Source organism: Cervus canadensis, chromosome 2 (genome assembly GCF_019320065.1).
Source record: "Cervus canadensis isolate Bull #8, Minnesota chromosome 2, ASM1932006v1, whole genome shotgun sequence".
In the NCBI taxonomy this organism is placed as follows: domain Eukaryota; kingdom Metazoa; phylum Chordata; class Mammalia; order Artiodactyla; family Cervidae; genus Cervus; species Cervus canadensis.
Window position 1 is genome coordinate 97,569,374 of NC_057387.1, and position 12,053 is coordinate 97,581,426.

At 45.8% G+C, this 12,053-nt stretch overlaps 1 protein-coding gene and 1 pseudogene across 1 annotated transcript; both read right to left on the bottom strand.

Annotated features, from left to right (window-relative positions):
• Positions 1–1,526: 1,526 nt before the first annotated feature.
• On the bottom strand, positions 1,527–9,141 carry FAM183A (family with sequence similarity 183 member A). Its single transcript, XM_043447745.1, has 4 exons — positions 8,906–9,141; positions 5,916–5,975; positions 2,451–2,554; positions 1,527–1,718 (listed from the first exon to the last, which is right to left on the bottom strand). Exons 1-4 carry the CDS (start codon positions 9,036–9,038, stop codon positions 1,608–1,610), a joined length of 408 nt encoding a protein of 135 aa, XP_043303680.1. The 5' UTR covers positions 9,039–9,141; the 3' UTR covers positions 1,527–1,607.
• On the bottom strand, positions 4,745–5,318 carry LOC122428056 (annotated as a pseudogene).
• Positions 9,142–12,053: the final 2,912 nt, after the last annotated feature.

Below are 12,053 nucleotides of genomic sequence, written 5' to 3' on the forward strand. Positions count from 1 at the left end.
TTGAAGGAAGACCAGGTGCATCCAAGTTCCAGGCACACTCAAGCCACAAGTCCTGATAGTTAAATCACTGCTCCTTCTCCCCACCAGTGTCTTAATGTATACCTACCTGGAAGCTCTCTAAACCCTGCAGTCTAGGGGCTTTATGGAGATTTCACCATGTGGGCATTATTGATGAAATCATGGGCTATCAGTGATTAATTCAATTTTGAGCTCCTCCTCCCTCCCCAGAGTTTGGGTGGTGGGGCTGGAAGTTTTAAGTTTCTAACCAAGGTTTGGTCTTCCTGGGGAGCAGCCCCCTATCCTGAAACTATCAAGAAGCTGCCAAGACTCACCTCATTAGAACAGAAGATCCTCCTACCACCTCTATCACTTAGATTACAAAGGATTTAGGAGTTCTGTGTCAGGAACCATGACAAAGACCAAATCTCTTTCTATGATATCATGGGTCACCCCCTGGTCCTTGACCATGGATTCCTTACAGCAGATGCACTGTAACAGTCATGAGATACGGGCACACTTCTAGGTCCCCGTGTAGTCACTAATAATTGATCTGGCCCATCACTGTATGAAAATGTCCGTCAGGGTGAGGCCACTCAGGATTGCAGCTTCCATTCAGTCTTGGCATTTTCAAAAAGCAGGAGTGACCTCAGCAGTATATGGCTTCAGTCTTCAAGGTATAAGTCAGGAACAGCCAGATGGAAGATACACAGAGAGCAAGGTATTGGGCAGGTGTTGGGGGAGAGGTGAGGTGTGGTGCATGAAATGTCCATGCCTTCCTTGGGTAAGTGACTCTCCCAGCACCTCTGTGTGTTCAGCTGCCTGGATGGTCCCTGGTTCTTTCTTTCCAGAACCTTCAAATGGTACGATGTGGGGGTCTTTGGGGGTCAGTTCTTTAGAACTGGCTCATTTTCCCAAAAAGGAGCCCTCTAGCTTCAAACCCAGGGTAAAAACGCAGCCTGGTGGGTGAGGGGTTCATCCCTCCTTTCACAGATGTTCATTGTTTTCAGGCTCACACCTACTTCTAGCCCACGTCTTAGTGTCTCTGAGCCCTGGCCTTTGCCCATTCCACCAAGAGTAAACCTCCAGCATGGGAGCTGTTAAGCCTCTGGTGCTGGGGTGTGCGATGGGACTCCCAGCAGACTTCCTCCCTCCTTCAGTTCCCTGCCTCACACCCATTCTGTCCAGAATCCTGACCCCTCTCCAGAGTTCTGGGGGGACAGGACTCTGTGCTCAGAGGTGTCCCACTCAGCTCGCATTTTGTGGTTTCCTCCCCCCTCTTCCACCAGCTTTCCATCTTCTAAGCATTGGCTTCAGTTTTTTCGGTTGCTAATGTTTCTCATTTATCTTTTAAAAAATCAATTTATTGTCCTTTATCGGGGTCTAGAAGGCAGAGGAGATATTGTATACACTTAGTTTGCCATCTTTAACTGGAATTCTCTCCCTGGCTTATATGATTACGGAGGTGGACTGGTGAACTTGGGCAGAAGGGAGAAATGTGAGACTCTGGACACAGAAACAGTCAGACCAAGACTTAAAAGTGTCTTTATTTACCTGGGCAGCACACACTTCGGGCATTAATGACAAGGTTTGCCAGTGCTGAGGGAATACTACTTGTGGCGATCGTCTTCTCCCAAGCTCCACATTTTAGCCTTGTACAGAGTGATGTCATTGTAGACCCTGAAGTGGTTCAGCCTGCGGTCATCACGTTGCGGGTTGACCTAGAGAGGAGGCGGCAGATGTCAGAAAGAAGCCTGTGGGGAAGTGGGAAGACCTTGTCTTGTAGGGACCTGGACTTGACTCAGGTCCCAATCTCCTGATGTGTGGCCCCTGATGCTTTTTCTTGCTAAACCCTGTTTGTGAAATGAAGGCAACATAATCAGAATTGAAAGACAAGTGCGACAGGAAGTTCTTCAAGTTCTTCAAGTCTATTCAAAATCCTGTGTCTTTCTTAGGAACAGAAGCCCTGTATCATTTAGGGAGATCATATGCTAAAGACTGCATTTCCCAGGCTCCTTGTACTTAGTGGTGCTTTTCCAATCAATGACACAAATATATTACTAGCATTCACATTTTCCAGAGAAGGGGACAGAATTTAGAGATGTAGGTGACATGCCCGAGACCACTCTACTAACACCTGGGAGAGCAAACTCAGGCCATTTGTCATCAGCAAGCTTTGTCTAATCCACACTTAGCAGTATTCACTTCGTACCAGGCACTGTGTTCTAAGCACTGTCTCGTCTAATCCTCAGGACAATTTCATGAGAGACATGCTGGATTATCTCCATTGTACTAGGAGGAAGCTTAGTCACAAAAGAGCTTAGTCACTTCCCAGGGTCACACAGCTAGTACGTGGTAGCCAGAGTTCAAGTCCAGGCAGCTGGCTCCATACTCTGTTTCCTTAAGCATTGCTGGATTACCCCTGACCTTCCAAGTAAAGGAGACCCACTTACCAAAGGCTCAGAATCCCATCCAATCTCTTGACCTTCAGTCTGTGTCTCTGGGTATTTCTTTCTTGGTCCCTGGGCAGCATGGTGGATAAGATTTAGAAACCTGGCTGGGAGATGAGGCAGGGGTTACAAAGAAGTCAGGTTTGGGGACCAACGAGAGATGCTGTGCCCTTGACTCTGGCACATCCTCCTGACAGGCAGTGCACCAGCCTCAGAGGCTTGCCTAGACATCAAGACACAGGCATCTGTTCTTCCACGCATTTCTCAGCAAACATCTGTTGAGAACAAACTGTGCCAGGCACTGTTTGGGCCCTGGAGGCAGAGCAGAGTGAGATAGACATGGTTCCTGGTCTCCTGGTAATGTAGACTGGGTGAGGGGTCAGGGGACACAATATACAAGTATAAAAACCAACCCGACATGTACTCACTGCTGTGTTTAAAGTGGGTAACCAACAAAGACCTACTGTATAGCACAGGTAACTCTGCTCAATGTCAGGTGACAGCCTGGATGGGAGGGGAGTTTGGGGGATAATGGATACATGTATGTGTATGGCTGAGTTGCTCTGCTGTGCTCCTGAAGCTATTGCATTATTAACTGGTTATACTCCAATATAAAATGGAAAGTTAAAAAGAAAAAGAAAAACTACAGAGAGGCAGGCAGAGATGCACACTGTGAAGAAGGGAGTAGGCCAGGGGGCAGGGGGAGACAGGACAGGCTGCTTAGGATGACGCGGGGAGGCCTCTCTGCCTGCCTTGCCAGTGCTAGCCCTGAGAGAGGTGGAGGAGAGCACATCACAGGCGGCAAGAACGAAGGCCCTGGGGCATGAGCACGTTCGGGCAGTGAAGCTGCAGAAGAGACAGTGAGGAGCTGGACTGTAAGAAGTGAGGCCAGATCCTTCTGGATTGAAACAGCATGGCTGTCAACACCAGGCATGTTTCTAACTCTACACCTTAAGGACTGAATAGATTTCATTTTCAATCTACCCTATCCAGTCTCAGTTTGAGGGAGGTAGTCTGACAAGGGGAAGAAGCTGGCTTGTAGTCAGACATTCATGGCCCTTCTACTACTAGCTTGACAGGTGGTTTAACTTCTCTGGGCCTCACTTTGTTCATCTGTAAAATGAAGGAATGATAAAATGTAAAATTACACCTAACATACTCCACCTCACCTTCTCCAGGAGGACTTCCCAGAACTTCACTGTCTGAGGTGGGCACCTATTTCCTATGCTGCTGCCATTCCAATCTTGCTCTGTTTACCTGGGTATTTACATGTCTATCTCTTTGCCTATGGTATGAGATTCCCAGCCCCATTCTAGTGAATATCACAGGGTAATAATGAAAATAATATTAATAACATGTCCAATCACCATGTACCAGACACTTTTTTTTTTTAATGTAATACTGTTTAATTAACTTCAAAAACATTTCAGCATTCTAAACATACAAAAAAAAAAAAAAAAGAACATTGCAGATCATGTTTAGTATAGAAGGTTCTTGAACTTTCACTGGTGCTGTGGCTCTTGGCTTTGCTGACAATGAAGAGTTCTACGGTTTGTTAAAAAAAAAAAAGTTTAAAACTACTGTACTTCAACTAAAAAGGATCCAAAACACTTCTCATGCCAGCTGCCCCCTGCCCCTTTCTCCACAGCTAGAATGGCAGCAGGATGCTATGACACTATATAAAAACAAGACAACCTGAAGCTCAATGGATGCCCGCCGCAGTGTTCACAGGTCCAGCCCCGCAGCGCATGCCCTCAGCTACGGCCCCTCCAGAAGGCATCGCCCCCACAGCCTCCACACCAAGCAAGGAGCATCAAGAGTGTGCCTCTGTTTCTTTGTTCTTTTTGCAAACTATAGATATGTACAGTTGAAAACTCAGGATTTCTAGCCAATGACCATAGAATTAACACACCACCTTACAGATTTTAAAAAAAAGTGCCAGAAACATCTTTAAGCCTTGTCACACCAACAGCAAAGTGCACAGAATGAGGAGAACATGAGAGCCTTTTCGTTTTAAAAACGTTTGGAAATATGTACAATGTTGATACAGTTTCTGGGTGCTCCAGACACCCATGGCCACTTCCTGTAAACCTGCTGACAATGCTGACAATGCTGACATTGCTCTGACAATGCTCTAGAGCACTTGGAGAGACTACGATATGATCATGATCCAACTGGGTAATTAAACCTAATGAGGGCAACAGACACGTCTTGGATAAGAGATGTGTCAATCACGGCGCTCCCTACTCTAAGGTATTCACAAGGAGACAGATCAATAGTTTTTTTTAAAATTTATCCTCCTCCTCCTTTTCCTTCTCCTCTTTGTCTTCCTCTTCCACCTTTTTCCGGGCAACTTGATCAGGACCTTTGGCGCCATCAAACTTCCATTTAGACATAGTCTGCGACATCCTTCTCATACTTCTCCTTCAGCTCTGCTGCCTTGTTGATGTATGGCTGCTTCTCCCTGTCACTTAAGTTATTCCACATCTCGCCTAGCTTCCTTGCCACGTCTCCAATAGAGATGCCAGGGTTTATAGACTTGATCTTGGAGCAGAATTCAGAGCAGAATAGGAAAAATCCAGATGGTGGTCTCTTGGAGGCATTAGGGTCCCTCCTGTTCTTGCCTCCCTTAGCTGAGCCGTAATTCTTCATTTACCAATGGCACAATTTATCTGCCTTTGCCATTTCATTGAATTTAGACTTCTCTTTCCCGGACACAGTCTTCCACCTCTCAGAGCATTTCTTGGAAAATTCAGCAAAATTGTCAGGGACCTCTGAGTTTTTCTTCTTATGTTCCTCTCTGTACATCTGCACAAAGAAGGCATAAGCAGTCATCTTGCCCTTTGATTTCTTAGGATCACCTTTAGCCATCTTGACTGTATGGTTTGCTAGTCTGGGCAGCACAGGGCCCCAGATACTGTTTTAAACACTTGCAATACATTGTTTAATTCTCACACCTCTAAGAGATAGGTTCAGAAATGTTAAAAAAAAACTTGCCCAAAGTCACAGAGTTAATGAATGGCCGAACCAAGCGACTTCACTTTCACTTTTCACTTTCACACATTGGAGAAGGAAATGGCAACCCACTCCAGTGTTCTTGCCTGGAGAATCCCAGGGACGGGGGAGCCTGGTGGGTGAGTCTATGGGGTCGCGCAGAGTCGGACACAACTGAAGCGACTTAGCAGCAGCAGCAGCAGTAGAACTCCAGAACCTGTGCTTGTTATCAGCTAAGTATTGGCTGGATGAACAAATGCAATGTCAGGGCCATGAGGAACATGTTTTTTGGCTTGACAGTTAATAAACTGGCAGTTTTGAAAATATTGGTTTCTCGTGAGTGTTGTCAGTATGAGTTCAACTTTCAGGTGATCAGAGGACTGAGGCCTGCCCTAAGGAACCACTACCCTGAGAGTATCCCAGCCAGCTGCCCTCTGTCTCTGTCTCAATGTCATTCTCAAATCCTGGACTTACCGTCTGCAGGTTCTTCCAGGTTATCATGCCAAGACATGGGCTTTCTGGCGATTGTGTGAACTAGAGAAAAACAGCATCATAGGTTCAAGTTAAAAAAATTTCTCCCCGGCCTTTCTAAGACCCTCCTTATGCTGGACACCCATTTAGCATTTTTAGAGTGTCTGTCCAGTGTCAGATATTATGCTGGGTGCTAGGGTGTAGAATCTTCAAGGACCTTACAATCTGAGAGGCACTGTCCTGATGATGGCCACCAGCCATGTGTGGTGACATGAATTTGAGTAATTTAAATTTAATACAATTGAAAGTCAGTCCCACAGCCACATTTCAAGTGATCAACAGCCACATATGGCTACTGGCTGCCATTCAGGGCAGCACAGACAGAGAACATTTTCATTATCTCGAATGTTCTCTTGGACAGACTGGTCTGTAGAGATGCAGATGTATCAGGCAGCCAGAGATAGTGATATATACCCAGGAGGCTATGTGGTACCAGGTAAAGGATCCACAGACATCTATTCAGCTCATAAGTACTGATGCAGTGGAGGTAGGGCTGCAAATAAGACAGAAGGTCCCTGTTCTCCCTGAGCTTTCTCTCTACTTGTGGTGACATTCAATAAACAGGTATATAATATCTGGCAAATATAAGTAAGATGCACAACCACATAAAGCACGTTATATGGATAAACCCATGTTGATGGTGGGGCACAGTGTGGGTGATGTGTCTCTAAAGACAGACAGGAGAGCAGAGTCCTGAATAAACTTGCTGAGTGAGATACACGGGGAAGATCCAAGAGTGAGCTTGGTGAGTTAGAGAAATATCGAGAAGCAGAGTAATTCTGGTGGAAGGAGCTAGGTGGATGGTAGTGAGTGAGCAGAGGCCAGAAGGAACCAGTGGTCTCCAAGTGTTTATCCCTATCTCCTACCGGTAAAAAATAAACACTTCCACATGTGTATGTTGATATAGTCTCTATGCACTTTTGTCATATATTAACAAAGCATTTCTTTCTTTATACATAAGTATAATCACAGGTACAAATTCTAATATTTCCTCACTTAATCCCAATGGATCATATAAATCATGCGCCCAACAATTGTGAGCTGAGAGACCAAGCATTTTTCCTAGGAAGCCTGGACACTCCTGGAAGGGATTATGAAAATTGTTGAAATGGGCCAAGTTTAAACAGAATTGGATGTTAAGTGGTTTTCTTGAAATTAGTAGTTGGGGGCTCCAGAGGAAAACCAGGTTGTCATAAGCAAAATGAAGATATACATTTTCTGTACTCTCACCCCCCACCCCCAATCCCCAAAGGTTAAGTATGTGAGGAGGTGGTTATGCTTAAGTAAATGACTGTCCTAATTATTTCACTGTGTAAATGTATATTTAAATGTCACGTGGTATACCTTAACTATATGCAAATTTTATTTTAAAATAATGACAATCCATTTCTTCTACACAGCTGGGCTGCAGTGGACTACTGTTAATCAGGTCCAGGACTGGGGGGTCTTTTCCAATGGGAAAGATTTTTCCCATTGGAAAAGACCCTGATGTTGGGAAAGATTGAAGGCAGGAGGAGAAGGGGATGACAGAGGATAAGATGGTTGGATGGCATCCCTGACTCCACGGACATGAGTTTGAGCAAGCTCCAGTAGATGGTGAAGGACAGGGAAGCCTGGCGTGCTACAGTCCGTGGGGTCGCAAAGAGTTGGACACGACTGAGTGATGAACAACAAGGGCTGGAGGAGAATTCAGAAAGAAGAGAAAGTGAAGAGGTGGGGGATAGCATGGTGATTTAGGAAATCCACACATTCAGATATGGTGGGACAGAAGAGCCTGTGGCCACCGCAGAATAGACACTAAAATGTTTATTTAAGGAACAGGGTGCAGGTACAGGGGAGTTGGGATGAAGCTGGGTGAGTAGCAGAACCAGATTCACAGGGGCCTTACATTCTGATCAGGGTAAACCTCAGCTCAGAAGCTGTGGGGCCTCTGAGGGTTTTACAGAGAGACTGGATGATTGAATCCCCTTTAGCACGGCTCTCGCCAGAGCCATGGTGTAGGGGAGGGTTGGAGGGTTGGGCCTGGAGGGAGAGAGTTAGGAGAGCATCAGATCAATGCAGGCAGGAGTGAGGAGGGCCCTGCTAAGGCTTCAGAGGCCAGATAGAGAGAGGGCCGAGCTAAGTGAAGATTGGCAGTCTTGCGTGATGGCGTCTCCCACTGAGGCAGGAACATGGGAACCGTCCTGTGAGAGAAGCGCTAGGGAGGAAACAGTATGGTGCCTACTCGGCTGTGTGGAGTGAGAGAGAGAGACTGAGGATGACTCCCAGGCTTCTAACTAGGGAGAGAGAAGGCTGTGGTGCCTTGTGCTCAAAACAAGATCTTCTGGAGCAGCCACAGGTGGGAGAAGGGTGCGGGATGAACCAGGGGAAGGGAGCTGGGACATGGTTGTGAGCATGGGTCTGGGTCTCCATGTGAGACTCAGTGCCCTTTAGAGGGAGCTGATGTTACAGGACCAGATTAAACTGGCCCAGGAATGTGCAAAGTGAGAAGAGTTGGGGTGGGGCCATTTAATCAGGGGGCACTCTGGGCCTTGAGTCTGCGCCCCATGAATTTTCTGAAGGTCTTCAGACAATATAAGAAGGTGGAAAGAAATCCTTTATCTTATTAACAACAAACAAAAACACATCGAAACAAAACACAAAACCCTGCAAAATATTGCAAAAGCAAATTTATAAAGAACCTTTCAAATTTGTTACAATAAAATATTATTTAACCAGGATGTGGATGCATTTTAATACATCTGCTTGATGTGATGGGGAATGAGACCCCTCCCCAACCCCAAAGTCATAGTTCTGAAATGCTGAGAATAAGGGCGAGGTCAGAGGAGGCGTCTGCTACTGGGCTCCATCCTGCACCACCTGCCCCGCACCCCTGTCGGCTCCTTCCCGCGGGGCACCCTCTTTCCCTTCCTCCATCCGGTAGCGCCCCTCACCCTTGCGGAGTGGATTCACGTGATACTGCGTGTAGAGTTTCTGGGTTCGTAGCTCTTTGAGGTACAGTTCCCGCAGGATCTGGTTCTGGTGGACCTCATCTGTGATCGCTTTCTCCTTCTGGTGTCCAGCCATGGCCTTGGCTCTGCTGTGTCCGGTCAGTAGAGCGCCCCCTCACCTCCCCTCTAGACGCTCACCAGGTGCCAGGCCAAAGGCTGTCTCCAAGCAACAGAGTCCCAAGCCGTCTCTAGGCAACCGGTCCTTGCTCACCCTCCTCCCTTAGACCTCGCTCCTGCTCGCCCATCCCCCACCCCCAAATCTTAGAACGCTCATTGCGCCCTCCTTAGGCGCTCAACCCACCTAGGACATATCTAGCTTGGTTACAGAACTGCTGCCTGACACTTCCAGAAAACAGACTCGCCATGAAGTGACCAGTCAATCCTAGAGGAAATCAGTCCTGAATATTAATTGGAAGGACTGATTCTGAAGCTGAAACTCCAATCCTTTGGCCACCTGATGGAGGAACTGACTCACTGGAAAAAACCTGGATCCTGGGAAAGATTGAAGGCAGGAGGAGAAGGGGATGACGGAGGATGAGATGGCTGGATGGCATCACTGACCCAATGGACTTGAGTTTGAGGAAGCTCCGGGAGTTGATGACGGACAAGGAAGCCTGGCGTACTGCAGTCCATGGGGTTGCAAACAGTTGGACACAAATGAGCGACTGAACTGACCGATGAAGTGACAGACTGAAGAGGTAATGGGCTTAGGATTCAGCCTCACCTTGACTAGTCATTTCCTAAAAACTATTTTGGAAGGAGTAAGAAACCTCTCTACATCAAAGCACATGCCCAAAATTGAGACCCTCCATGCTGGAGAAGGAAATGGCAACCCATTCCAGTATTCTTGTCTCGAGAATCCCAGGGACAGAGGAGCCTGGTGAGCTGCCTTCTATGGGGTCACACAGAGTTGGACACTACTGAAGCGACTTAGCAGCAGCAGCAGCATGTTTATTTCAGAAACATGGAGAGGTTTCCCATGCTTAAAGACATTCCTCCGCATAAGACCCATTTGATAAATAATGTAGACAGGATAACCCTTTCTTAACCCTAAAAGTAACTTAGGAACTTTACAGTTTATTTATTTAAATTTTTAAAGTTGTGGTAAAATATACATAGAATTTGCCATCTGAACCACTTTTAAGTATTATAGTTCAGCACCGTGAGGTATAGTCACACTGTGTGAAACTCATCTCCAGAAAGTTTTTATATCCATTAAACAACTCCCCATTGCCTCCTCCCCTTAGCCCTTGGCGGCCACCATTTTACTTTCTCTATGAATTTTACTCCTCTAGATACCTTATTTAATACAGTTTATATATAAAAAAAAAAAACTAAAAGTAACCCTAGCATAAAGAAAGGAGCCACCCCTGGTTTTAGGAAGCACCTAAATGCTGACTCCAGAGCCTGTGGTCTTCCCCTCTATGTACACTCCATCTGTCCACCCATACATCCATCCATCCCTCCATCCAGAATAGTGGGTTCCCAGTGAGTTTAGGTTTGGAGACACAGTGCTGAACATGACCGATGGGTAGACATGTCTGCAGTTTCCTGAGCCCAGCAAACAACATCATGATCCTTGCTTTAGCTCCTGCTGCTCCATCTCCTTGGCCTGGAAGGCTCTTTCCCCTGTTGTCTGTCTGGGGAACAATCATCTAATGTTTAAAATGAGCTCACATGTAATCTTCTTTCAAAAACCTTTCTGGACTGTATAGCCCCTAGTCCAGTTTTTCTTTGTGCCATGCTCAACCTCAACTCTGTAGTTCTAGAATACTAAACGTTTATAGAATTGAGTTACTTGAGAACAAGAAATGTATCTGAGCATCTCTGAATTACCAGTACTTGGCAGAGTATGTACAGATGCAGGCTTTTGGTAAATGTTTGCTGGCTGACTGGATGTCCAACCAGATGGCACTGTGATTTTCTTCTGCTTACACCATTATATAAACCTTTATATCATGCTGAAATGCAAACAGATTTCATCGTACCTGGCTGAGGTGGAGAAGAACCTCTGTTACTTGTCACTGTGATGACAAGTAACCTCTGTTACTTGTCACTTCCCATGTCTGGGTCCCTTTTTCTAGCAAGAGTCGAACAGCCTCCTGAGGTCTTAAGTTCAGTTCAGTTCAGTCGCTCAGTCATGTCTGACTCTTTGTGACCCCATGGACTTCAGCATGCCAGGCTTCCCTGTTCATCACCAACTCCTAGAGCTTGCTCAAACTCAGGTTCGTTGAATCGGTGATACCATCTAACCACCTCATCCTCTGTTATCCCCTTCTCTTCCTGCCTTCAATCTTTCCCAGCATCAGGGTCTTTTCCAATAAGTCAGCTCTTCACATCCAGTGGCCAAAGGACTGGAGTTTCAGCTTCAGCATCAGCCCTTCCAATGAATATTCAGGGTTGATTTCCTTTAGTATTAACTGTTTTGATCTCCTTGCAGTCCAAGGGACTCTCAAGAGTCTTCTTCAACAACACAGTTCAAAATCATCAATTCTTTGGCGCTCAGCTTTCTTTTACAGTCCAACTCTCACATCCATATATGACTACTGGAAAAACCAGAGCTTTGACTAGATGGACCTTTGTTGGCAAAGTAATGTCTCTGTTTTTCAATATGCTGTCTAGGCTGGTCGTAGCTTTTCTTCAAAGTAGCAAGCGTCTTTTAATTTCATGGCTGCAGTCAGCATATGCAGTGATTTTGGAGCTCAAAAAAAATAAAATCTGTCACTGTTTCCATTGTTCCCTCATCTATTTGCTATAAAGTGATAGGATCGGATGCCATAATCTTAGTTTTCTGAATGTTGAATTTTAAGCCAGCTTTTTCACTCTCCTCTTTCACTTTCATCAAGAAACTCTTTAGTTCCTCTTCACTTTCTGCCATAAGGGTGGTATCATCTGTGTATCTGAGGTTATTGATATTTCTCCTGGCAATCTTGATTCCAGCTTGTGCTTCATCCAGCCTGGCATTTAGCATGATGTACTCTGAATATAAGTTAAATTAGCAGGGTGACAATATACACCCTTGATGTACTCCTTTCCCAATTTGGAACCAGTCTGTTTTCATTAGGATTTTTATTGGTGTCTGAAGAGGATT

What these genes read in the sequence shown, in the direction of transcription:
- FAM183A (XM_043447745.1), bottom strand. Translation starts at nt 9,038, where the DNA reads ATGGCTGGACACCAGAAGGAGAAAGCGATCACAGATGAGGTCCACCAG. An exon ending in CGTGAATCCACTCCGCAAGG is followed by an intron (nt 5,976 to 8,905) that starts GTGAGGGGCGCT and finishes GTTTTTCTCTAG; the next exon opens with TTCACACAATCGCCAGAAAG. An exon ending in CCTGGAAGAACCTGCAGACG is followed by an intron (nt 2,555 to 5,915) that starts GTAAGTCCAGGA and finishes CTCATCTCCCAG; the next exon opens with CCAGGTTTCTAAATCTTATC.